The 25,000-nt window shown below is 28.0% G+C and overlaps 1 protein-coding gene across 3 annotated transcripts in view; it reads right to left on the bottom strand.

Annotated features, from left to right (window-relative positions):
- The window catches only part of LOC100211566 (P2X purinoceptor 4), a 51,008-nt gene that overhangs the window by 12,441 nt on the left and 13,567 nt on the right, over nt 1-25,000 (bottom strand). For all 3 annotated transcript variants that reach the window (XR_010641311.1, XM_065808190.1, XM_065808191.1), the window contains exons 4-6: nt 13,742-13,862; nt 6,275-6,361; nt 6,025-6,166 (exon numbers count right to left, since the gene is read on the bottom strand). Coding sequence is in view for 2 of the 3 variants with exons in the window: in XM_065808190.1 (XP_065664262.1) it covers nt 6,025-6,166; nt 6,275-6,361; nt 13,742-13,862 (350 nt within the window). In the remaining variant the exon portion in view is untranslated. The remainder of the gene's footprint in view (nt 1-6,024; nt 6,167-6,274; nt 6,362-13,741; nt 13,863-25,000) is intronic.

The following is a 25,000-nucleotide window of genomic DNA, read 5'->3' as shown; positions in this document are numbered from 1 at the left end:
GTTGATCATTAATAAATGTCTTTATTTAAAGCAAAGAAAAAAAATTTTTTTGTATAAAAAATTACAAAATGTTTTGTTTTGAATATATTTTAAATAAAATAATTATAATATAAATTTTTTTAAATTGCTTAGTTTCATTTGCTTTAAATAAAGACTTTTATTAATGATCAATAAATACTTTCTCAATACTTTTTAAATGTGACAACGCCGGTTTTTCCACTGAGGTCTTCATATATATATATATATGTATATATATATACAGTCTTGGCCATAAGTTTGGAACCGATTAGGTTTTTTGATATAATTACACTTTTTATACCCAAAATATCAACAAAAACTTTTGAAATCATTTTTATTTTAAATATTATATACAAGTAAATATTCTGTCATGTAAAAAATGGTATCAGTATTTTAAATAATGTCCTTTGGCACCCAGTACTGCTGCTATTCTCGCTGGCATTGAATCGGACAATTTCGCGCAGTATTCTGGGGTTATGGCAGTTGTCCATACACGCTTGATGGCATCAATCAGAGACTTCTCTGACGTTGGATTTGTGGCAGCAACCTTCTGCTTAATCATTGTCCACATGTTTTCTATTGGGTTTAGGTCAGGACTTGAGCCAGGCCATGGACCCAAGACTTCGATATGTTTCTGTCTTAGCCAGTTGGTTACAACTGCTGCTCTGTGGCAGGGTGCACCATCATGCTGAAATACCTTACATTTCAGAATGTTCATGTGAGTGTTCAACTTTTCCTTTAATATCCCAAGGTAAACTTGAGCATTGATGGTTGTATTCTTTGGCATGAACCATATGCCACCTCGACCTGATGCCGAGAAACTTGCCCACACCATAACGGTAGGCGCCTGCTTCACAGTGGGAACAACATACCTGATGTTGTATCTTTGTTTTGCAGGTCTCCTGACATGTCTGATATATGAGGCAAACTGAGAAAAAGTTGACTCATCTGAAAACATAGTTTTTTTCCAGTCTTGTGCAGTCCAGTCTTTGTACTTGCGACAGAATGTCAAGCGGTCACGGATATTCTTTTTACTTAACATGGCATTCTTTGCTGGACGACATGATGGCAGCTTGAATTCCTTCAAAAGGCGTCTTCTGATTGTTCTTGTACTGGCAGGAAGTGATGAATTTACTGCTATCTGGAGAGATGACCATGTTGGATTTGCAGCAGCAAGCCGATGTATCACCCGATCCGTTGTGGCAGAAGTTATGCGAGGTCGTCCAGACCTTTTTCTGGATTCCAGAGTGCCCAACTGCTTTGCTCTTGCAATGCCTTTGGTGACAGCAGACTTAGATATGTGCAGTATACCAGCTATTTTACTGTGAGAATAATTCTGCTGGTGTAGGATCATCATCTGTGCCCTTTTCTCCTTCGACAATTCAATACTTCTAGTCATTTTACGCACTGTACATGTTAATGTAGAATACTTACTGCTAATAATATAAATAATTATAAATTAATAGATCTATTTTTATGAATAGTATATATTATTGAATGATAATTTGCAAACATTTATACAAATAAAGCGATTTATTTGCATATTTTTACTTCTTATATAACAATAAAAGGATAAATTAATTAATTTTATACTTATAAGAAGTTAAGCCTTACCTTTCGCACTGATATGCAGTTAATATATATGTAAATCAGCTAATTAATTGATTAAAATATAATGTATAGTTTGTTAATATAAGTAAGTATATTTCAACATTAGTTCAACCGAATATTAGTTCAGGTAAACATTAGTTCAAGGGAACGATAGTTTAGGCATTGAACAGTGTATATTGCAGCTTAATGAGGGTCATATTGTTCACGATGCTCTGCTGCGGTGTAAAGTTACACGATTCACGTTTTGCAACGATTAAGAAGTCACGAAGGCATTTAACTATGCAACTGATGCTGCATAAACACGATGCTGCAGCAGTTAAATGCCGTACGCGTCATAGAAACGTTCCTATGAGAAAAAAATTCATCGGTTCCAAACTTATGGCCAAGACTGTATATATATATAGGACTTGGTGAGACACAAGAGCTTTTGCCCACACTCCTCATATAAAAATATCAAAAAATAATTTGAATAAAAAAGACAAAGTTTTAGTCTTAGATTGATTTTTTTGCTTACAAAATGTTTTTGTTTTTTTTGCAACTGATTTTTTTGTAGTGCTTGAAATTGTATGTTAACTACTTGCTAACAGCTTGTCAACTTTATAATATAAGTTATTTTATACTGCAACAATTGTTTTGTTTATTAGTAGAGCAAAATTTTAGTATTATAAATTTGATTTTAAATATTATATAATTATAATACAAAATTATGATTTTGAATTATAATTATATAATATTCTTAAATAAAGAATTAGTTAAGAAAACTCTTTTTTCTTTTTAAACACAAATATGCAGTGCAGAGAGATTTCTTTTCCTATAATCCTTGGTGTGAAATACCCTAAGTCGTTCTCAAGAGATCTTAAATGGGGGTGATGCATTTATTTTTGCAGAGTAACGGGTGATGCGGAAGTTATCGGACAAATAAAAATGTCAATAACTTATCTATAAATAAAAAAACAAACTACTATTATATTTATTTTAAATAAAGCATTTATCTTTTAATAAAAATATATTATTTTTTATATGAAAAAACACTACCATCTGCAATCGATCTCAATTTTGCTCTGATGCCTTTCATATGCGACTGTAAAAAGTTTAAATCAATTTTTTGTAGTTTTAGTTTAATGCAATCAATCAAAACTTGCTCTGTTGAAGCTTGCCAATCTCCCTCGTAAACCTTCTGTGCCAATGTCCCCAAAAATTTTCAATTGGTCGTGCTTGAGGCACATTTGGGGATTGGATTCTTTATCAACGTAATAGACATATTGGTCCATCCAATTTAGAGAATCTTTAGAATAATGAGAACTTGCTAAATCTGGCCAAAATAAATAGTTAAAGTCTCCATAATACTTGTGAATAAATGGAAGAAGTCGTTTTTTTTTAATCATTCATTAATATAGATTGATGAATTGATCGTTACAGCCTTGGAAGTGCGAAACAATGGCTCGGACATACCACGGTCAGATATGGCTATCCACATTATTAATTGTTTTGGAAATTTCTCTTTTCCTATAAAACGAACACTTTCTGGGCATGTCTTTTTGTTGCTTGTGTAGTATCCAGAATTTCCAGGCATGTTGTCCCCTGCAAAACAAAAGTATTTTTTTGTTATAGAGTTGGTTAACTAGTTTCCTGCTTCTTTTCTTTGCTTTTATTTATTGTTCTATAGTGTATTTTGGAGTCTTTTCACGTTTTCTATATTTAATATTCTTTTTTTTTTAACTGACAACTAATTGTCGATTGATTTACACCGAATTTAATACCTATTTTTCTCTGACTGACCCCTTTTCGATTGTTGACAAGTCTCGTTAATTCGGCTTTCTTTTCTCTAGTCCAGGATGTCGGACGACCAGGGTGCTTTCTATCAGAAAACTATTGAACAGTTTTAAGTCTTTTTAGGTTATCATATATTGTACTTCGAGCAAATCCTTCCTTTTCAAAATGATTTACAATTTATTTTTTTTATATTAGGTTTATTTACAAAAAACATTTTTAGTCGCTTTCGAAAAGATTCTCGTTCAGCTGCATTTAACCTTATTTTAAATAATTGTGTTTCAAATAATAAAGTTTATATTTTATAGAACATTTATGCCTACGCATAAAACGACAAAAACTAATTATTATGCTCAAATAATGAAATTAGGATTTGTCCGATAACTTCCGCATCACCCGTTAAGACCTAGAAATTTTTTTTTGCTGACTAAGATCTTTAAAAAAAAAAAGGTTCTTGTTGGCTAACATTTAGTGACTGCCAACTGCAGATCCAATTATGCCGACTCCAGTGTTCAAATTTGCCAACTAATTAATTTCCTAGAGGGGTTAGACACTCTCTTGTGCTCCCCCCCCTCAGGATGACCCTGAAAATACTGTGTAATATAACTATAACATTAGGGTTATAAGGTCAAGCAAAGTTGTTTATAAAAGAAAAGAACTATCATTGTAAATAAAATGAAAAACAACAAATCATTTTTAAAAACAAAAATAAAATAATTGCATAATAATCTGCATTGTTTTATAAAAAACACGGTTGTTATAAAAATAAAAAAAAGAGCCGATTGAAATGGATAATAATAATAATGGTTTTTTTGATTAGATTTGACCAAATGATAAATATATAATTACTACTCTATAAGTTATAAAAAAATATATAAAATTATTTAACTGATAAAATATATAATTATTACAATCTACAAGCCTTCCCAGGAGAAACATGCAGTTTTTCGCCTTGTATGCCTACGCATGAGTAGTTTACTTAAGACAACTTGGTCACGGCCATTTGAAAGTTTTATTTTATTAACCATTGCGGGAAAAATTAAGTTTTAAAAACAAAGAAAGTAAAACTAACAAAATAGGAAATTAACATAAATTTAAATAAAAAGAAATTAAAAAAAAAGTAAATGATTTTAATAATTTGTGTACTGTTTTTATCGAATCCCACAAACATCCATTTTTTTATTGTTTTTCTTTTAAATGCAGTATTTAAAAATATTGTTCATTTATTTCCTTTGTAACCATTTATCTTTTTTGTATATAAAAAGTCTTTCTATTGTATGTTTTTGAATGATACACATCTCTTCAAATTTATATTTCTTATACCATTTAGGCTTCTTAGTGTATTTTCTAAGTAAGGCACACACACATACATAGTTTTTAAACTTCAATTAGGCCATGCTGTCTTCACATTTTTCAAGCCTTAATTGCTTCTTATTACTTTTTATTACTATACATTTTTAATCCTCAATCTTTTAGCGCTTTATAATTTTGGATACATGTTGCTTTTTAACAGTTGGCTCTGTGCGTTTTGTTTTACTGGCCCCCTCCCTTTTGGTCTACTTATGTTTGAATCACGGACATTCCGTGTATGAAGTAAATTAAGTATATTAGTAAATGAGCTAAATGCGGGTATACAAATGAACAAATAAATATAATTATATAATAAAAAAAGTTATGCATACAAATATATGCATGCATCATAGGCGTATTCATATAGAGATAATAAAATTATTCAAATATGTTTTACAAACAGTAGCAATTTATACTTTTGCTTTCCTCTTTAAAAAAAACAAATATAGAAAAATCATTCTTTTTAATGTTGACTTGAAACCGTTTTTTTTTTTGTATTTCCTTATCCAATTTGTTGCTGGAAATAACAGCTACCCCAAAGAAACAAAAATATAAACAGTACATAGATTATTTAAACTATTACCTTTTTATTTTATTTTTTTAATTTAAATTTATTTTAATTTCCTATTTTGTTAGTGTTAATTACTTTGTTTTTGAAACTTAGTTTTTTCCACAATGTTTTATATAATAAAACTTGCAAACTTGTTTTTAATAAAACTCAACTTGTTTTTCCGCGCAGCGGCCTTGTTCGTCAAGGTTCGTGTTTCGGAGTTATAGAGTTGAGAGAGGGTTATAACCACAATTAAGTAGCCTCCTCATCTGTAGTGGCCTTCTGGGCCTTGGGGAGGTGAAATAACAAAAAAAAAAAAAAAAAAAAAAAAAAAACGGTCGTGATCAAGTTGTCTAAAAATAAAATACTCATGTGAGGACATACAAGACAAAAACTGCACATGTCTTCTGGGAAGGCTTGCTCTAAATTATTGTATTATAATTTTTATTTTATGTAATAAATTATACATTTTACATATTAATTACTTTAATGTATTAGTCACTTTTATTGTGGAACTTTTCATTGTTTTAATAATTCTTAAAATGTATGCATTCTATTGCAATAAGTAAATATAAAACATTTTTATAAGAAAACTTTTATAGCTCTTTTATAACTTTTATAGTCAAATTTTTGATCAAATAAAAAAATGGCATGATAAATGACACTTATCTTTAGCTTTTTTTATAGAAAAAGAATTATTTTTTTGTTAATATGTAAACACTTACCAAATAAGCAACTTGTTCAAAATCATCATTACACTCTTGAATCACATCTTTAATTTTGAATATAGGACACAGTGGATCAGTTTCATGATTATGAAAACAAGTTTTCAGATAGCTTGAGATGTTATTTTTAACAATGTTACGTCTATGACAAAAAAATAAATAAATAAACAATATGGAAAATAAAACAATAAGCTAAAATGTGTTACAAATATTAATACAAATACCTTTTAAAAATAAAATTAATTCAAACCTCTGAACTTTGAACTTTGGAAATATTATTTCATTCTTAAGAAGAACTGTAAACTCTTTAGCATCATCAAGAAGTGGGACACTTGCACTAAAGTTTAAAAATTTTGCTTTAAAAACTTTTCAAAACAAATAACAAATAAAATACCAAGATAAATTAAAGATTTTTTAATTAAATACATTACATTATTATTTGTAACAATATATTATAAAAAAATATAGAAAACACATGTATAATTTAAACACATGTATAATACTCATATTTATTAATAGAGTAAAGCAATTAAGAAAAAAATAGTAAAACTGAGTATGATAAAATCAAATCTTTATTGAACTGAGCAGAATAAAATAAAATCTTGAATGAACTTGGCAGAATAAAATAGAGGATATAGTGAAGTAAAACTAAACTAATTTGATATTTTAACTAAATTAAAACTAACTTTATCTAAATAACTTGAATTAGGCTTATCATTAAGAAATAAAACATGAAAAAAATTAACTATGAATAACTTAAAATAAATTAATAAATAAAAAATACTATGGTATAGAGTGAAAGAGCCTAAAAGTTTTATAAAGGATGCAAAGACAGATACAATTTAATTAAAGTTTTTAGAGCATACAGGGACAGATACAGTAATTGAATGAGCTGAATGATGAGTCAAAAATAATAAGTTTTAGGTAATGGAATTAGAGATGATAACTCCTATGAGCAGCAACATGATAGTACTTGTAGAAAAATTAAAAAACCTTTTTATCTTTCTAATTCAGCCAATATCGTTGTTGCTGGTGACTTTAATACTCATCACACTGAATGGCTTGGATCTAGTGTCAGTGACTCTGCAGGCGTTAAGACCCACAACTTTTGCCTTTCTTATTCTCTAACACAATCAGAATTATTTACCTTCACTTCTCGACTTATGTCTTGTTTCTAATCCTAGTCAGTGCTCAGTTTCTCCACATTTACCCTTAGGTGCTTCTGATCACAGTTTAATCTAAAACTATTATCTCATCCTCCTTCATCATCAGAATCATAAGAAGTTACATAAGAATGTGCTTCTTATGTAACTTCTTGGATTCAGGCTGGCATGGAATCTTTTATTCTCTCTTGAAGATTCCAAATCAAGCCTCACTCTTCTCTATGGTTTTCCTCTCATTGTGCTGCTGCAATAATCAAGCCTCACTCTTCTCTATGGTTTTCCTCTCATTGTGCTGCTGCAATAATCATTACTTTCATACCTATCAGCAAATCAATTCTCCAGAAAACAGGCCTCAGTTTACTATTGCTAGAAACTATTGTAAAAAGGTTTCTAGCAATAGTAAACAGAAATCTCGTACATTATCTCAAAAATATGACTCTCATGACTTCTTGAGAATCTTCAACAGCGTCTTTAATGTGGGCAAATCTGTTATTCCATCTCTCTTATATGCAGGCTTGGCCAGGAAGGCGTGCAATTTCATGTCATGATATGACCACACACAAAATATTTGATTTTATAATTTGACCACGGCTGTTAAAATGTTTTGAAAATTTGTATACGTTTTAAAAACGTGCTTGAAAATTAAATCAAATCTTAACTTAATATAAAGAAACTTAAAAAAAACTTATTATTAAAAAAGCAAATAAATCTTAGTAAAAAAAAAAAGCGAAAACAAAATTAAAATAACTTAACTAAAACTAAAATAGCAAAAATAAAATTAAAACTAAAATAAATAAATAATAAACTATAACGATAAGATTATCTAAATTACGTTTGGAATAAATAAGTTTGAGTTGTTTATTTTTACCAATGTTTTTATAATATAATATTATGTGAAACCTTTTTTAAATAAAGTAACAACTTACAACTGACCATTGTTTAATAAACGTGCACATTTAAAAGTTTAAAAAGATATTCTTAACAATTCATTGCACAAAAAAAAAAAAAAAAATTAAATTGTTTATTTAAAAAATTGAAATAATTCTTTTTTATTTCAAAACATTTATAATAAAAAATAAATATTTAATACAAATATAAAAAAAATACATTATTCATTAATGTTTTTATAAAAAATCATTAGAAGTGATACTTTATTTATTTAAATGTGCTACTTTATTTAAATGCGTTATAAAAATGTATGTAAAGATCAAAGTAATTTATATCAAACGGCTTTCAAAAAAGTTTGTCTTTAGTTTAATGATTCTTATATAAAGTTTATAAAAGGGACCTTTGCTGTTTTAAGTCGCTTAAAAGATTTAGTTTTTTTTTTAACTTTTAACTTTTTTTATTTTTACTTACAAAAAAATCTTATATAATTAAATAACATAAATAAAAATATACAACTTTCAATGGTACATTAATTTAAAAGCATTTTGCTAATATAAAAATGTTAGTAAAGATAAATGAGTCGAAGTAATTTATTTCAACGTAATTAAAAACCAATTTTTTCAGCGCATTTGTTAAAAACCGTGGTTAAATCATCAAAACAAAATATTATTTGCATGGTCATATAAAAACTTGAAATCGCATGCCTTCCTGGCCAAGCATGCTTGTATGGTTCAGATTTTGTCACCTCACCTAAAGACAAAGCTGGATTGTTTGCTAAGAACTTCTCATCAATATCATCTTTTGATTCCACTATTCACGTTCTAGCTGATATAGATGACAAACAGTTTGTTCCATTGCTTGACATTTGCATCACTCCAGCTTCTGTATCTTAAGTGATTTCCTGCTTAGACCCTTCTACAGCTTGTGGTCCGGACAACATAGCTGTTATAGTCTTGCAGAAGTGTTCTCGGGAGAAGAAGTGTTCTCGGGAGAAGAAGTCTTCTCTGTCATCTAAACTTTCAAAACTATTTAACAAGTGCTAATCAGAGTCAAAGTAATGCAGCTTCTGTTATTCTTATTTTCGAAAATTCTAGAGAGCAATCTGACTCGTCTAACTACTGCCAAATTAGTCTTTTTCCTATCATAAGCAAGGTTTTCGAGTCTTTAATTAATTAACACTTAATCTCTCATATTAAATCTAATAACTTAATTTCTAATCATAAATATGGATTTCAGTCTTCTTGTTCTACAGTAATAACCTATTGGTTATTACTTCTAATTTCTCAACAGTATTAACCGGTAGGTTTCATTGTGCATTAGATAGATGTGAAGAGGTTAAGGTTATTGCTCTCATTATTTCTAAAGCTTTTGATAAAGCTTGGCATGCTGGTCATCTCCATAGGCTCATTTCTTAGGATGTATCAGGTAACATCTTTAAAATTATTGAATCCTTCCTCACCAATCATAGTATAAAAGTTACCATCGATGGACAGCTCTTCTTCATTTTCTGTAACTTCTGAGGTACCACAAGGTTTTATCCTTCTACTTTTAAATTACATTACATTTAAATTACATCTACTTTTAAATTACATCAACAGTCCTCATAAATTCTCACATTTAAGGTGGCATTGCTCATCATGGTATACTGTTTGCCATATCTGGAGCAGATCTTCCAATGATGCCTTTTCTCTTTAAGATAAGATGCAAAATACATTGTAAACATAGTTGGACCTGCTCTTGCAGCCAACCTTTACAATGTTAATCTTTTCTTTTTCAGTAACTTCAAACCCTAATAGTGGTTTTTTGCAGCCTTGTTGGAAGTGAAGACATTTAAAAAAAATAATACTTTGTTGGAGTTAAAATTTACAAGCCACTGTGAGCCCAATCTTTTACAGAAGTGAGATTCAAGATCAGCAGCCTGTTCTAAGCAATCAGAAAGAGAAGACAAAACTTTATACTCCTGTCTTTTTGTCAAGACAGGAGTATAAAGTTGAGAAAAAAGAGCTACTTTAGATGTAAGTTTGTGAGAAAGATCATTAATGTAGATAAGAAACAAAATAGGACTTTCCCAGATTCACCATATGAGGAAGCTTATAAAGAAGTATACCAAACTTTGTCAAAAGCTTTAGATATGTCGAGACAAATAGCCCTAGCTGCCTCCATCTAATGCACAATAAAATCTTTCAGTCACAGCAGTTAGCAAGTCAATCGTGGAGCAAGAGGATTGAAAACCATATTGATTATCTGACATTAATTTATTGAGAAATTTGTTGATCAAAGACACAATAGAATAATCAGAATATTCTCCAGTGTTTTTGTTGGAATTGGAACAACAAATGCAATTTTCCAGTAAGCAGGAAAACAAGACTCAGTCAAGTAAATATTACTTTTATTTTAGCATCTTTGCTTCCAACAAGGCTGCAAGCAACCACTATCAGAGTTGGAAGTTACTGGAAAAGAAAAGATCAAGTTTATAGAGCAAGATAACAATTGACAGACGACTTAAAAGATTGCAAATTATATGAATCAGGAAAGCAATGTGAAGGAAGTAAATTCCAAAAAACTGATGTTCAAGGAAAATATTTGATGAATAAAAGTTTTTGGAGCACTTAGGAACAGTCACAGTAAAAGGATGAGACTTAATTTAATGACAAGTAACACAAGAATGAATTTTAGTAGAAGGCATAAGAGACGGTTCCGTATGAAAAAGAAGAATATATTTGTTGGGTGAATGCTATACCATAAAACAATATACCTGACAGTTTAGATATAGTTGTTTGCAAAAGACACTTTCTATCTGGATATCCAACGGTAACCAAATTTGGCAATAAAAACCTCACCCACCGTCATTAAGGACAACCTTTACAGCATCTTTATGTCTGGAATGCTCAATGAACTTGAAATACTTTTAGCTGCGATTTAATTGCTGATAAAATTACATGCTTTAGCTCATTACATCAGAAGTTAAAAAATATAGAAATTGATTTTGATGTAGTTAATGTAACTTAGTATTTAGCTGGTAAACAGTTGCTGATCATTCAGTCAACAGACTTTTAACAGACTAATTGCTCAGTCAACAAACAACAAAAAGACTCTTCAGATTGTCAGATTTATGGTTAAGATCAAGGATACTCTTACTTTCAAGGGATACTTTTGTGGAATTAAACAAAAAATTGAATCTCTATTTGAAAACAGTATTTTTATAATCCATTCTTGCTCAAAATTACAAGAACTATTAATCTTTTAAATAACTCAACAAAATCCAATAAAATCTTTTGCAACACATCTATTATATAAGAAAATCTTTTGCAACACATCTAAGATATGAGTTCCATTACAGTTGGAAAAACACAGAACTATTGTTCAACACCACAGAAACTACTGTACAAGCTATTTAAATACTTTGCAATTTCAAGATCATTATATGAAAGATTAAGGGAAGTATTTACCTCCTAACAAAGCTAACTTTGAAACTGGATTACGCAATGGATGATACAGATTTTTTAAACAGTTTTTTCAAAACTTGAAAATAAAATGCAAAAAAGTGTTTGCTATTGATTTATGATATCTACATTAAATCATCTCTTACTTACCATGCTGCGTCAATCTTTGGGAAAGTGGTAAAAAAACTAGACTCTTTAGCAACTACTGTTTTAAGTCGTCCATTAAGTGTCAGTTGTATAGTGTCACTTTATAGAGTCACAGTAGATTTACAGAATTTTACCAGTTTGTGAGCTTAATTCTAAATTTTAGTTTAAACAAACTAAATTTGTTTTAGAAGAAATAAAGAGTGTTGGAGGGATACTGTAATATGTGACAATAATTGTGCACCATTTAAAATGTTTGCATGTGTTGATCCATGGTTCCCCAAAGACAATATTTTTTTGTTATATGACTTTGTGCATCTACTTTCATAATAATTGGATCACAGAAAAAAGCCACAAGTTATGTTATGAATATAATGGGGAAACTAAATACTCATGCTGGTCCAGTTTGTTAAGTTTGTTTAGACTCAAAAAAAAAAAAAAAATTGTAAAATTGTCCAAACTTGCAAATGTGTCTGTTGCACCAAAACCTATCAAAAATCGTCAATACAAGAGGACTGTATGCTGATAATCAATATAAAGAAAGAGCAGTTTTATCAACTTCAGAAAATGATAGACTATCATTTTTACCTAGTCTTGCATTATATTATATCTTGCTTTTTGAAATTTTTTTGAAACTTAATAAATAACATCATAAGTGAAATATTTGATATTGTGAAATATTTGATATTGTAAAATATTTCACTTCACTAATTGTAACCATAAGTAGTGACAAATCAACAGAAAATTTTAGAAAAGTTTACAGCATATTTAAAAGACCTAGTTTTGGAAAATTTATACCATAATAAAAAATGTAAGTAATTAAAAAAAAAAGACAAAAGACAAATTAAAACTATTACCCTCCTTTAAATATATTTGAACTTTTAATCTGTAAAAAATGCTTCTCTATAAATTACTTTATAGAAAATCAGATTGCTGGACATCCTGAAAAATTCAGAGAATTAAATAAATTTTGCAAAAGTCAAGGAATTTTGATTAATTTCGTTAGAAAATCTATGGAAAATGAACATGAAAATTTGCTGGCCACCCTGATAATATACATTTACATTAATTAACTACACCCATATTAGGCCGAACAAATGCATTTTTATATCAACCATGGTATTATCTAATAAACTGAGTGGCCCACACAATCATATAAATAATGGGAAACATTTTATACATTGAATTACTCTATTTACATGTATACGAACATTAGAAAGCTGTCTAGATTAATTTGCCTCCAGATAATTATACTCTTATGTAAATCTATGAAAGCTTTTTTTAATGTTGCTACGATAGCATGAATCTGTAGCGAATTAATAGTAGCAAATTCAAACTCAAGCTGGTATTGAAGACTTTATTCAGCAAATTAATAAATATGGTAACCTAAAGATACAGTTAAATTATTTTACATTAAAGAAACACAATAGTTATTGAACAACAGTAGTAAGCAAGAGGAATCAGCACACTCTGTCAGCAAGTATATAGCCACTAGGTTTATGCTTCTGATAAAAGTTCATTTTGATATAGTAATGTCTGATACACAACCACTCCAACCAGCAGATAATAAACTAATTGCCTTAGAAAACTATTTGCTGTTTTTATTTATAAACCAGTTACAAATTCAATGGTATAAATATGTTTATAACTGAACCAAACTTGCTATCATAAAGTCAAAATTTTTTACTCGCAATAAAAACTTCAGTACAATCAATTATGTTGTTGTTGTTTTTTATTAGCCTACAGCTTCAGCCTCCAATTAAGCGTTTATGAGGCCTGTTAATATAGACAGTCATGTTAACAACCCATTTCAGTGTGAAAAAGTTAAATACAGCTTAAAATTCTTAACAGTTTAAAAAAATTAATTACAATTTTTATTTTCATCTAACATTATTTTACTCTATATAGAACTATTGAAGACACACAGGTTCTGTTTAATACACTGTTCGTTTTTTTTATTGAACACACACAGGTTTTTACTACTGTTCGTTATAAAAATAAATTTATTAAAGAAAAACAACACAAGATTGCTTATTAAAACACCGTTTAAAAATTAAAGTGGAAAAAAAAAAAACCAACCTGAAATTGTAACCTGGCATTGGTAATATATCTGTTTCAGTAGGACACCATCCATATATTTCACATACACGGTAAGATATATTAGGTCTATCTGACAGGACGCATCTACCAGTTCTTACACCTAAAAAAAAATTAAATTTTAAACTATATATATATATATATATGTGTGTGTGTACCTTTATGTTAATTCACATCCTTAAGGCCTAGAAGGCCACTACATAGGAGGAGGCTACTTAATTGTGGTTTTAACCCTCTCTACTTTAACTCTGTAACTCTGAAACACAAACCTTGATGAACAAGGCCGCTGGGCAGAGAAACAGTTGATATAAGTATATATGTATATATATATACAGTGCTGGCCAAAAAGATCAGAACACTAAGGCTTTTAGACAGAAATGTAATACCACTTCAATTTAATGATAATATGATTGAATTAAACGTAACAAACAACATTCACATAAGTCAATGACACACTTTCGAAGAAACCAACAAGTAGTTCACATCAGAAAATAGTTTCTAGTACCCTAAATGTCTTCCTCCAGCTTTGAGGACAGCTTCTATTCTTCGAGGCATAGAGGCAACAAGAAAGTCACAGTAATCAGGCGTTATTTTTTGGGACTACGCCTCCAGCATAACCTTCTTCAAAGTTGTCGCCGACGTCAAGTTTACTTTTGTCACTTCTGCTTTCAATTTTACCCATCAATTTTTAAATCCGGTGACGAGCCAGGCTACAGAGCAAGAACATTGATGGAATTCTCTTGAAACCATGTCTTGAAAATCTTTGCCTGATGACATGGCGTGCCGTCATGCATAAAGATGTCACAGTTGCGAGTTCTGAGCCAAATAGGAACATTTTCCTTTATTAATTGCAAATAATTAACAGCTTTGATAGTTTCAGCTGGCGGCATGTGATGGATTCCTGCTCAACCTCTGGCAGTAATTGCTCCCAAATCATAATTGCAGGGCAATGTTTTACCGCTGGAGCAACATAACGGGCATTGTAGCATGTGTTTGGTGGCTGTCGAACATTCACTTTATGGGTAGCAAATTGTTTCACCTGCAATTCGTCTGAGAACATGACATGTCGCCACATTGCAGGCTTGGTCGGAAAGCAGGAGCGATCGCTCTCGATAACTGACCACGGGAATAATATTTAGTTGCGAAAAGCTGGCCAGATTTTTTAGTCGTTTTGAGAACATTTCAAAAAACAAAAATAAAGCGCAAAAAAGATTAATTGGACCGCTGAGAGACAATTACAAAAAAAAATAATATAAAAAATAACATTTAACGTGAAAAAACTTCAAGCAAAATAAATTATGTTTAGAACAAATATTTTCAAAACATTGCTCTTTTATAGTTTTTTCATAAAATTAGACGACATTTTTTTATATAAAAAACATCTCACGATTGCTTAATAAGGAAACTAAGGTTTTTTTATTTAATAAAGAGTTTAATATAATTTTTATTTATATACTCTTGTCTTATTTCCAGTGCTGAACAGAAGGGTTGGGGTTAAAGGGGGCTATAGTCCTGGACCCTGCAATGTTAGGGGCCCCGAGTAGTCAAGAAGACTTTTTTTTTAGTCATTTTTACGGTGTGGCACATAAAAAGGCATCCAATATAAAAATAGCCCCGGCCCCGAAAAGTCTAACAAGATTCTAATAAAACTAACGCTAGCTTTAGTTTTATTTAAGCTAAATTATATTATAAATAAAAAAGTTAATTTTTTTAATAACAATTTTATGTTTCGCGTGAAAATTTTAGGATATTTGAAACAATTCTTCTTAGTAAGATGAACAATCAAATAACTAAATCATTTTATTACTTTAAGACGTCACCAAATAGTGCGAAAGCTCACATTCACATCAGAAGGCAGTTCATTGAGAATTTGTGAAGATGATGCTAGTGGGTCTTCCGTGGCTACAGGGCGGATCATAGCGTCAGTTTTTGATGAGATATATCTCGGTCTGCCACTGGATTTTCCTGCAGCGCTAAACATGCAGCAATCCCACGTTCAGACTTCTCGTCTTCCATCAAAAGTTGTATTTTAGCACGTTTTCCAGGTCATGTTGTCGCCATAGTCAAATGCAAATAGTAATTCACAGCCATGCATGTGATGGTATATATAACAATGGTTTAACTGTTTTGATTGGCTGATAACTAGCCAACCACGCATGCAAAGCGTGATGGTGAAATTCCGAGGAAAGCGCCTACACTACAATGTACATACTGTATACATAGATAAACAATGCATGGTCAGATCTTTTTGGCCAGCACTGTATATATATATGTATATATATTTATCTCCTATAACATATTTATATAAGCATTTGCTCACTTTTTTTGCTTATCTTAATCGATACAGCTTTTTTTTTTTAAAAAAAAACCAAGAATAATGAATGAAAAGATTGATGCCCCATGCCAGTCCATTAAGCAGCACTCCGCTGTGAGTCAGGCTATTGTCAGTTGATGTATTAAAGCCCCCAACAGCAGGCATTTCAGTATGACGTCACACAGCAGTGTAAGATATATATATGTATATAAATATATATATATATATATATATATATATATATATATATATATATATATATATATATATATATATATATCTTGTCAGGCCTTGTTAGAAGCGTTACACTATTTGAATTTTATGCACATATTCACAATTTCACATTTCATTTCGCAATTTATGTTATGCTAAAACTTATTTCAATTAGTTTATTTAAAAAGTCTTTTAGAACAGTTTATGCGGAAAACATTAAGCTGTAATTAATTGTTGTAAAAAACATTTGTGGAGTATTTATTTTTATTACTTAAAGAAAAATAGATAAATAAACTTTTCCCTATTCTTCATTTTTAAAAAAAAAAAATATTATTAATTTATTTTATTAAATATAAATTAAATTTATTATTAAATATAATTAAATATAAGTTTATTTTATTACATCTAATTAAAATTCTTTTAAAAATTTTAAAACACTTTACATTATTTAAGTTTATTACTCTATCATTAATTTAGTTTTTCGTATTACATATAGCTTTATTTTACATTTCAGTTTTGAAATTGCTTTTTAACAAAAGTTTTTTTTATCATTAATTTTTTGAATTGATTATAGACTGAATGTCGCTTAAAAATGTCGATTAACTACTTTATGAGTAGTATGTGAAGATTTTGTTAAAGTCAAATTGTTAAAAAAAAGGTTGATAGTTTTTATTTATTTTTTGACCGTTAAAGTGGATAAACTTTATAGATTTTAATGCTATTTTTTTCTTCTCAAAGGTAAGTTTCAGCTCTACGATTTAAAAAATATTTGCCTAATTTATGCACTTTTGTAGTTAATAAATGACATCAATACAAAAAAATTCTTTCAAACTGGAGTTATAAATGTTATGTTTGGGTTTTCCCTTTGGCGTTAAATAGGGCATAGGGCACTAGCGTTGCTGGGGCACCGCGCTGGTGCAGCCAAAAAAAAATTTTCCTTGTTGTTTTTTTTTTTTTGAAATCATAATTTTGATTTGAAAAATAGAAATTTAAATACAATTTTTGGCATCCATAACGTGTACCAGTATTGAGATATTTATATCTTAAGGGTGCCAAAGTTTATATCCTAGACCAGTGTTGCCAAGAGAAGGAGGAGGAGGGGGGGAGGGACAGTTTATCCTGGGTGGCAGATATCCAAGGGACATTAAATATAAACAAGATATTTTTGCTCAGCACTTCAATGAAAAAATAATTAGATTGAGGAGTAGTAGTTAGTTAATTGTTGAAAGCACAAAGTTTGTGAATTATGTTTACTTAAATCATATTTCTTGCATGTTAAATGTTTATTGTAATCGTAAATTTACATTTAGGGGTGCAAAAGTTTATATTATAAATTATTGATTTGTGTGTATTTGCTCTGAACTTCAATTAAATTTCAATAAAAGATTTTTTATAGATTGGAAGAACACAGCCTAAACGATAATCAACATCAATTGCATGTAAGATTTGATATAAGAGTGCATTTATTACTATCAAGATAGTTAGCAAATACAAAATAATAACTTAGGGGGATAATTGATTGCTGTTATTTAAGCCTTAACAACTATTGTGTTCTATTTTAATAAAATTTTCTTCTTGATGTTGGGTGTACTTTTAACCATTTTTATAAATTTTTACAAACAGAAACTAAAACAACTTCTACACTAGTAACAGAAGACGCCAGGAGAAAAATCAGTCTCAAGATTTAAAAGCCATTCCAGATGAAGCAGTTGAACCTTTTTCTGTATTAGAGCGCTTTAATTTACAATTAAGTAACAGTACGAGTACGTCAAGTTCACCATTTTCATTTAAGATTTAGCCTTTTCTTGAAAAAATATATTGTATACAAATACAGTACATTTTTCTTTTTAACCAAAAACTTTAGTTGAAAGTAACTCTTCTCTTTATATTGTACATTTCCTTGGTACTCAAGCTTTTTGTGGAACAAGTTTTTTAAAATTAGAATAGAATATTATAATATCCTTTTAAATATTTACCATACTTTACATAAAACTGACTAAAGAATTGTAAGCGTCATAAAATACATTTTTGATTAAAGAAATCAAGTAACACATATAAAGTTTATATTGACAAAAAAAAAAACTAATCATCAAGTAAACTCATCAAGTACACAGTAAGTTTTCTTGCCTTAAGTTTAGGAAAGTCTTTCAAAAATGATTCGGTTTCAATTGTACTAAGATCTGGTGTTAAATTTCTAATGTGGCAATCCACATAGACAGTCATAAGGGTCAATCGAAGGTAATTTTTAATAATCTTTAATTTAGAAAAACTGCTTTGTCTGATGGCCACTAATACCAAGAGAGTAATAAAATTCTACATACAAATTAGGAATGGTCATAATCAAACGTTTTTTTGTAATATAAGACAGTATTGTTTTAGGGCAGCTACTGCAAAACCCTTAAATACAATAAAAACATAATTATGTTTTTATTGTATTTTAGGAGTTCTAATAAAGATACCAAAATGCATTATATCATAAGTTAATAATAAACATACCTATATATCTTGATTTTGTCATAATTATTGTCTTGAAAAGTTATTGATTTATTTATATAACCAACTTTACTTATATATATGATTATTCATTTAAACCTTTAACACATTAACAATACTTATCCAATTATTTAGAAACTTATAAAAATATTAAACCCTTTAAATACTTTTTTAGAACTTTCAATGAATGCACTTTTTTTTTAATAGGCGCCAAATCTTAATCTCACATAAAAAGGATATTATAATATTCTATTCTAATTTTAAAAAACTTAAATACAATAAAAACATAATTATGTTTTTATTGTATTTTAGGAGTTCTAATAAAGATACCAAAATGCATTATATCATAAGTTAATAATAAACATACCTATATATCTTGATTTTGTCATAATTATTGTCTTGAAAAGTTATTGATTTATTTATATAACCAACTTTACTTATATATATGATTATTCATTTAAACCTTTAACACATTAACAATACTTATCCAATTATTTAGAAACTTATAAAAATATTAAACCCTTTAAATACTTTTTTAGAACTTTCAATGAATGCACTTTTTTTTTAATAGGCGCCAAATCTTAATCTCACATATATCAAAAAAAAATACTGGCACTGGCCTTGTCAATAAGTAAACACTTTAAAAGCCCAATTTATATTTATTTTATTTTAAAAACAAAACTAATACTAGGGCTATAAATATAAGATATGTAAATTTCAAAAATATACTGATATTTGTTAAAAACAAGTTCTGCTAATAACATCTTAAAACCAAAAATTTTTTTTGGATTCAGTAAAAAATAGTGAAAATACATTAGGTTTCATGGCAAATGAAAAAAAAAACAAGCAGTAATCTTCATTTAATTACAATTTTTGTTTCGTCAAAAGCCAGTTGAACTAAAATGTTTGAGGTAGTGCAAACATTTTTTTATGAAAGGGAAAACCTAATCTAATTGTATAGTTGTGTAAACCATTTGAAAAACTGCCGTAAATTATTTACATTTAAATCCCTTCAATAAATTCAACTATAAACAAGTGTTCCCTCATTAAAAAAAAACGAATGTTTTAAAAAAAAAAAAAGTTTTAATAAGATTTTAAAATAAGGAAATACCTTTTTGTTTTTCAACAAAATCTATATTTCATTTATAATTTTTCTAAACATTATTGTTTAATTTAAAAATATTTCATAAAGAAAAAAAACTTACAACAATTTTTAATCAGAATTTAAATTTAATTACAATGGGGTACTTTAAACTTTTAACAATGTAATTATCTTTACGGAGTAAAGTTACATTTATTTTGCATTACGCTTTTCTGTTACACAACAAAATCTCATAACAAGGCCTGTCTTATATTGCTGATTTAGGTGAGCAGTGTGATGTCATACTAAAATAGCCTGCTGTCGGGGGCTTCAGTACATAAATCGACTGGCAAATAGCCTGACTTGCAGTGGAGTGCTGCTACATCCACTGGTGGTTTAGCATGGGGCTGCAATCTTTTTATTCATTATTCTTCTCTTTTTTTTTCCTCCTAAAAAAGCTGTATCCATTTAGATAAGCAAAAAAAAAAACGAGCAAATGCTTACATAAATATGCTACAGTAGATATATATATATAAATATATATACATATATATATATACATATATATATATATATATATATATATATATATATATATATATATATATATATATATATATATATATATATATATATATATATATATATATTTATATATACAGTGCTTTTTTTCTAGAAAAAAAGGTGCCGGAACTTACCTGTATTATTTGTAACTTGTCAAAAATGAAGCAGAATTTAGCAATTAAATTTGTAAATAAATTTTATACATATGTATAGCCGTTTGTGGTCTCCCCCATACATTATACCCAATAAGGCAGGAACAAATAGTGCTTTTTTCCAATGTAAGAAGCTTTTTTTTATCTTCCAAAATAATGACTGGTGTTTTTGTTGGGTTTTTTTTTGAGGAAGGGGGGGGAGGGGTTGAGCCAGATGAGGGTCACAACACTGTATATAAGATACAAACTATACAAAACTATAAATTTCTATAACAAATCCCTGAGTTTTTTCAATTTTTTTTTCAATCCTTTCCTGGCTCTTTATGTCTACAGCTGAATGCCTTCTACTTAACGACCACAAATCAACATACTTTAAAAGATGAAAGCTTGTTTGCAGTGGTCCTACTAATTTGGTGAACAAAAACATTGAAACTATTTTGGTCATTAATGAAGCCCTGGTTGGTGTGATGATCAGATTCATCTATGAAAATCCTTGTTCACATTCACTTGAGGAAATGGAGATAGTTGACGAGAGTTTACCAAATGAATTTAATTTTTAGGATATATTTTTTCTACAAGTTATTCATGGAATCCATGAATCATTTCTCATTCATTTAACTGTAGTCTTATTGACAGATTTCTGATCTCAGTTTCTCCAAATTTCCAGTAAGTATTAATTTTTTTTTTTAAAAGTTCATTTTGTAAAATCATTATATATATATATATATATATATATATATATATATATATATATATATATATATATATATATATATATATATATCAGGCCTTGTTTTAAAGCATTACGCAGAGCAATTTATGTACGCCTTAAGCAATTTTACATAAGCAGGAAGCGATTTTGGTTAAGCAACTTTTTATTATTTTTAACTTTTAAAATATTCTATAAGCGGTAACATGTAAGAAGCAATTAATTTAAAAAAAAATCACATTAACTTTTAAGTGACATTATGTAAAAATATTTGTTACAAAAGTTTGAATGACAATTATGTTAGATATAAGCGCTATTTACAAATGAAAAAAACTCAAATAAAATTAAAAATTTATTTTTATTTTATTGTAATCATTGATTTTTTCTCTTGAAAAATGTTTTACTTTAAGCTTGAAGCAAAGATTATATATTATAAGTATATAATATATAATCAAAGGAAGAGTTTCAAAGGAATGTAAAAAAGTTTTGCAATTCTAATTGAAAATTTTTTTTCCTTATCTCTCCATCATATATTATTATCTCTCCATCATATATTATTACCTCTCCATCATATATTATTACCTCTCCATCATACATTATCAATAGAATTCAAATCACACCATCATAGACTATCAAGGATTATAATATGCGAAAGCAAATTAAAAACTTTTTTTTCTTCTAAAATTATGTTTACAAATATCTTATTGGTAACAAATAAAATCTTTCTATAAATTGTTTATAATCTTTATTAAAAAAACTACATTAAATATGTAAAAATTAAAATTAATAAACTGTGATAACAAAAGATTACATTAATCAGTGTTTCACAGGAAGACTTATTATGACCGCCTATATTTGTTTTGCTGAATTTGGCCATGGCTTTTAAATAGTTTAAAAATTTTTTCACTTTTTAAAAATGGTGCATAAAATCAAAAGTAAACTATATAAAAATGAAAACAAAATCGTAAACTAAAAAAAGAAAATAAATCTTAACCTAAGAGAAAATAAACAAAAGTAAAAAAGTAAGAAATAAACCAAATTTTTATCTTTTTAATTTAAAAGTATTCTGCTTGATAGACTTGTGTAAAGATCAAAGTTTCTAAGTTAATTATTTCAAACTGATTTATAAACAAAAATCTTAATAATTCTGTTGCATTAAGTTATAGCAGGAATGAATAGGCTAGTGTGGTGTTTATAGTACACCATTTTATGTTAAAACTCAATGCCTTTTTATATAAAACACTAAAATTTAAGATTATTTCTTCTTTTTTTTTTTTTACTGTTTTTTTTTATTTTTATTTTTAGGATGCCTCTTATTTTCATTAACAAAATTTGATACAAGAGAAGGAATAAAACAGAATATACATCCAAAAAATTTAAAGGAAAATAAAACATCTACAACATGCAATCTATTTGAGAATTATATATGTCAATATAAAGAAAGAATTTTTAAATTATATTTACAGAATATTTTTCAATCTTGCTGTATTTATATTATATAGCAATATTTATAGCAAAACTTTTATTATAGTATATATGAAGAGCTTATTGCGAAACAATGACAAGCCACAAAGATAAATATTTGAGAAAAATGACTTTTAAGTTTTATTTAAATCTATAAAATCAGTGCTTACATATTATTCTCTCAAATTTATACATCATAAAAATACTAATGGATATTATATATTGGACATAAAAAATAAATAAAAATTGTGTATACTATTTACGATTATAAAAATGATAATAACTCATTTTTAAAAAAAGCGTGACTTGTCATTATTTCACAATAAGTGGCTTGTCATTGTTTCACAACATTTTTTTTATTTTAAGCCCATATCTATAATAGTTGTAGCAATATATATAGCAAAAAAATAATTTTCATTCTGTATATAATACGAATAAGTTTATAAATATAAAAGTGACAAAAAGAAAATCAAGTGTTTTAATCGAAATAAAAATATTTTCTTAGAATGTATTTAAAGCTTTGAAAAACTATTATTGTTAAAAAAAGTTGTTTCAACTACTTAAAAAAGCTAATAGAGGAGTTTGAAAATCTAAAAAAACTTAAGATCTCCAAAAAAAAATTTTTATAGTTCGTAAAATAAATTTTAATATAATCAATATTCATTAAACTTTAGCAAGATTTTTAAACTCCTCTATTAGCTTTTTTAACTAGTTGAAACAACTTTTTTTAACAATAATAGTTTTTCAAAGCATTAAATATATTCTAAGAAAATATTTTTATTTCGATTAAAACACTTGATTTTTTTTTTGTCATTTTTATATTTATAAACTTATTCGTATTTTATTTATATAATTTTCATGGTTAAAATTTTTATTATCAAGCTATTGTAAATTTTAAATCAATTTATTATGTTTTATGAAAAAAAAAAAAAGATTGAAACTGGTAGCTTGCATAAAAACTTACTCTGTAAGTGACTTGTGTTTCATACATTTTTTAACTCTCGATTAGCAAAAAAGTTTTGTAATTGTTAAAATAAAATTTTCTCATTTTTATAAATTTATTATTCACGATTGTTCCATGTACTGCCTGAAAACTCAACATATGCTAAAGACATTTACATTTACAGATGTTAGTATGCAGCGCTATACAAATGGCAGAACTAAGAAGATTTTAGACCATTAAAAACCATAGGCTATAAAACGCTAAGGGGTCGTCCATAAATTATGCAACGCTAAATTAATTTTTAAAAAAGAAGGAGATCTTAAGTTTTTTTAGGTGGCAATTTTCATTAAACTCAATGAGCTATTATGATTTTTTAGTTAAGTTACAACTCTGCAAAAGTAATTTTGATCTTTTTTGTTTTGCTCATTAGTGAAATTTAGCGTTGCATAATTAATGGGCAATCCCTTATTTAAAAGTTTAGATTAGGGATCAGCCAAAAAGTATTTAAAGCCAAAAAATAGTGGAGTGTAATACTCTTTTGATGGTTATCTAAATTCTGTCGATGTTGCGCACTCGGTTTAGAATGTTTAATGAGGGTGTGGTAAAATAGCTGTAAAACTCTACATTTCCTTTTATATCAATATTAAATAATTTTAACTTTTAATTATTTTTAGAAATAATAAATTTAATAAAATGGTTTAACTTTAAGATAAAATTAGAACATTAACTATGTTCTTATTAAAAACATACATTTTAAACCCCCTTACCGTTTTTAAAAAAGTTTAAGTTGTCGCATGGCAAGTTCAAATCGTCAGCTTGTTTTATTCTTTAATTTTTGTTATTTAAAATGCAAAATAAAAGAACTTTATAGTTCTATAGATTTTATATTCTATATATAAACATTTTGTATACTCATTTTTCTTGCACAAACTCAACTTAGTTGTAAAAAAACTTAAAATGTAAAACTAAAATAACATAAGTAACAACAAATTTCCCCTTGTTTTTTAATGTTTCTAGAATTTTTAGCTTTTTTAAAAAATCTTTTCGTTTGTTAAAGTGTATAATATTGTTACATATGTTTGTTTATAATTTTTATAAGTCTTCACAAGTATTTTGTATTTAAGAAAATCGGAAAAAATTAAAAAAAAATAGTCACAAGTGGCTGGACTCGAACCACAGTTTTTGTGTTCAGAAGCTCTGCGAGCTAACAACTCGGCCATGCCAACACTTTGTAATACAAATTTTAAAACTAAATAATTTTTTTTTTTATTGGAAACGAATGCTATAGATTAAAATTAAGGAGAGGTT

This window comes from Hydra vulgaris, chromosome 10 (assembly GCF_038396675.1).
Source record: "Hydra vulgaris chromosome 10, alternate assembly HydraT2T_AEP".
NCBI lineage: Eukaryota > Metazoa > Cnidaria > Hydrozoa > Anthoathecata > Hydridae > Hydra > Hydra vulgaris.
This window is presented reverse-complemented; position numbering and strand designations above follow the sequence as displayed.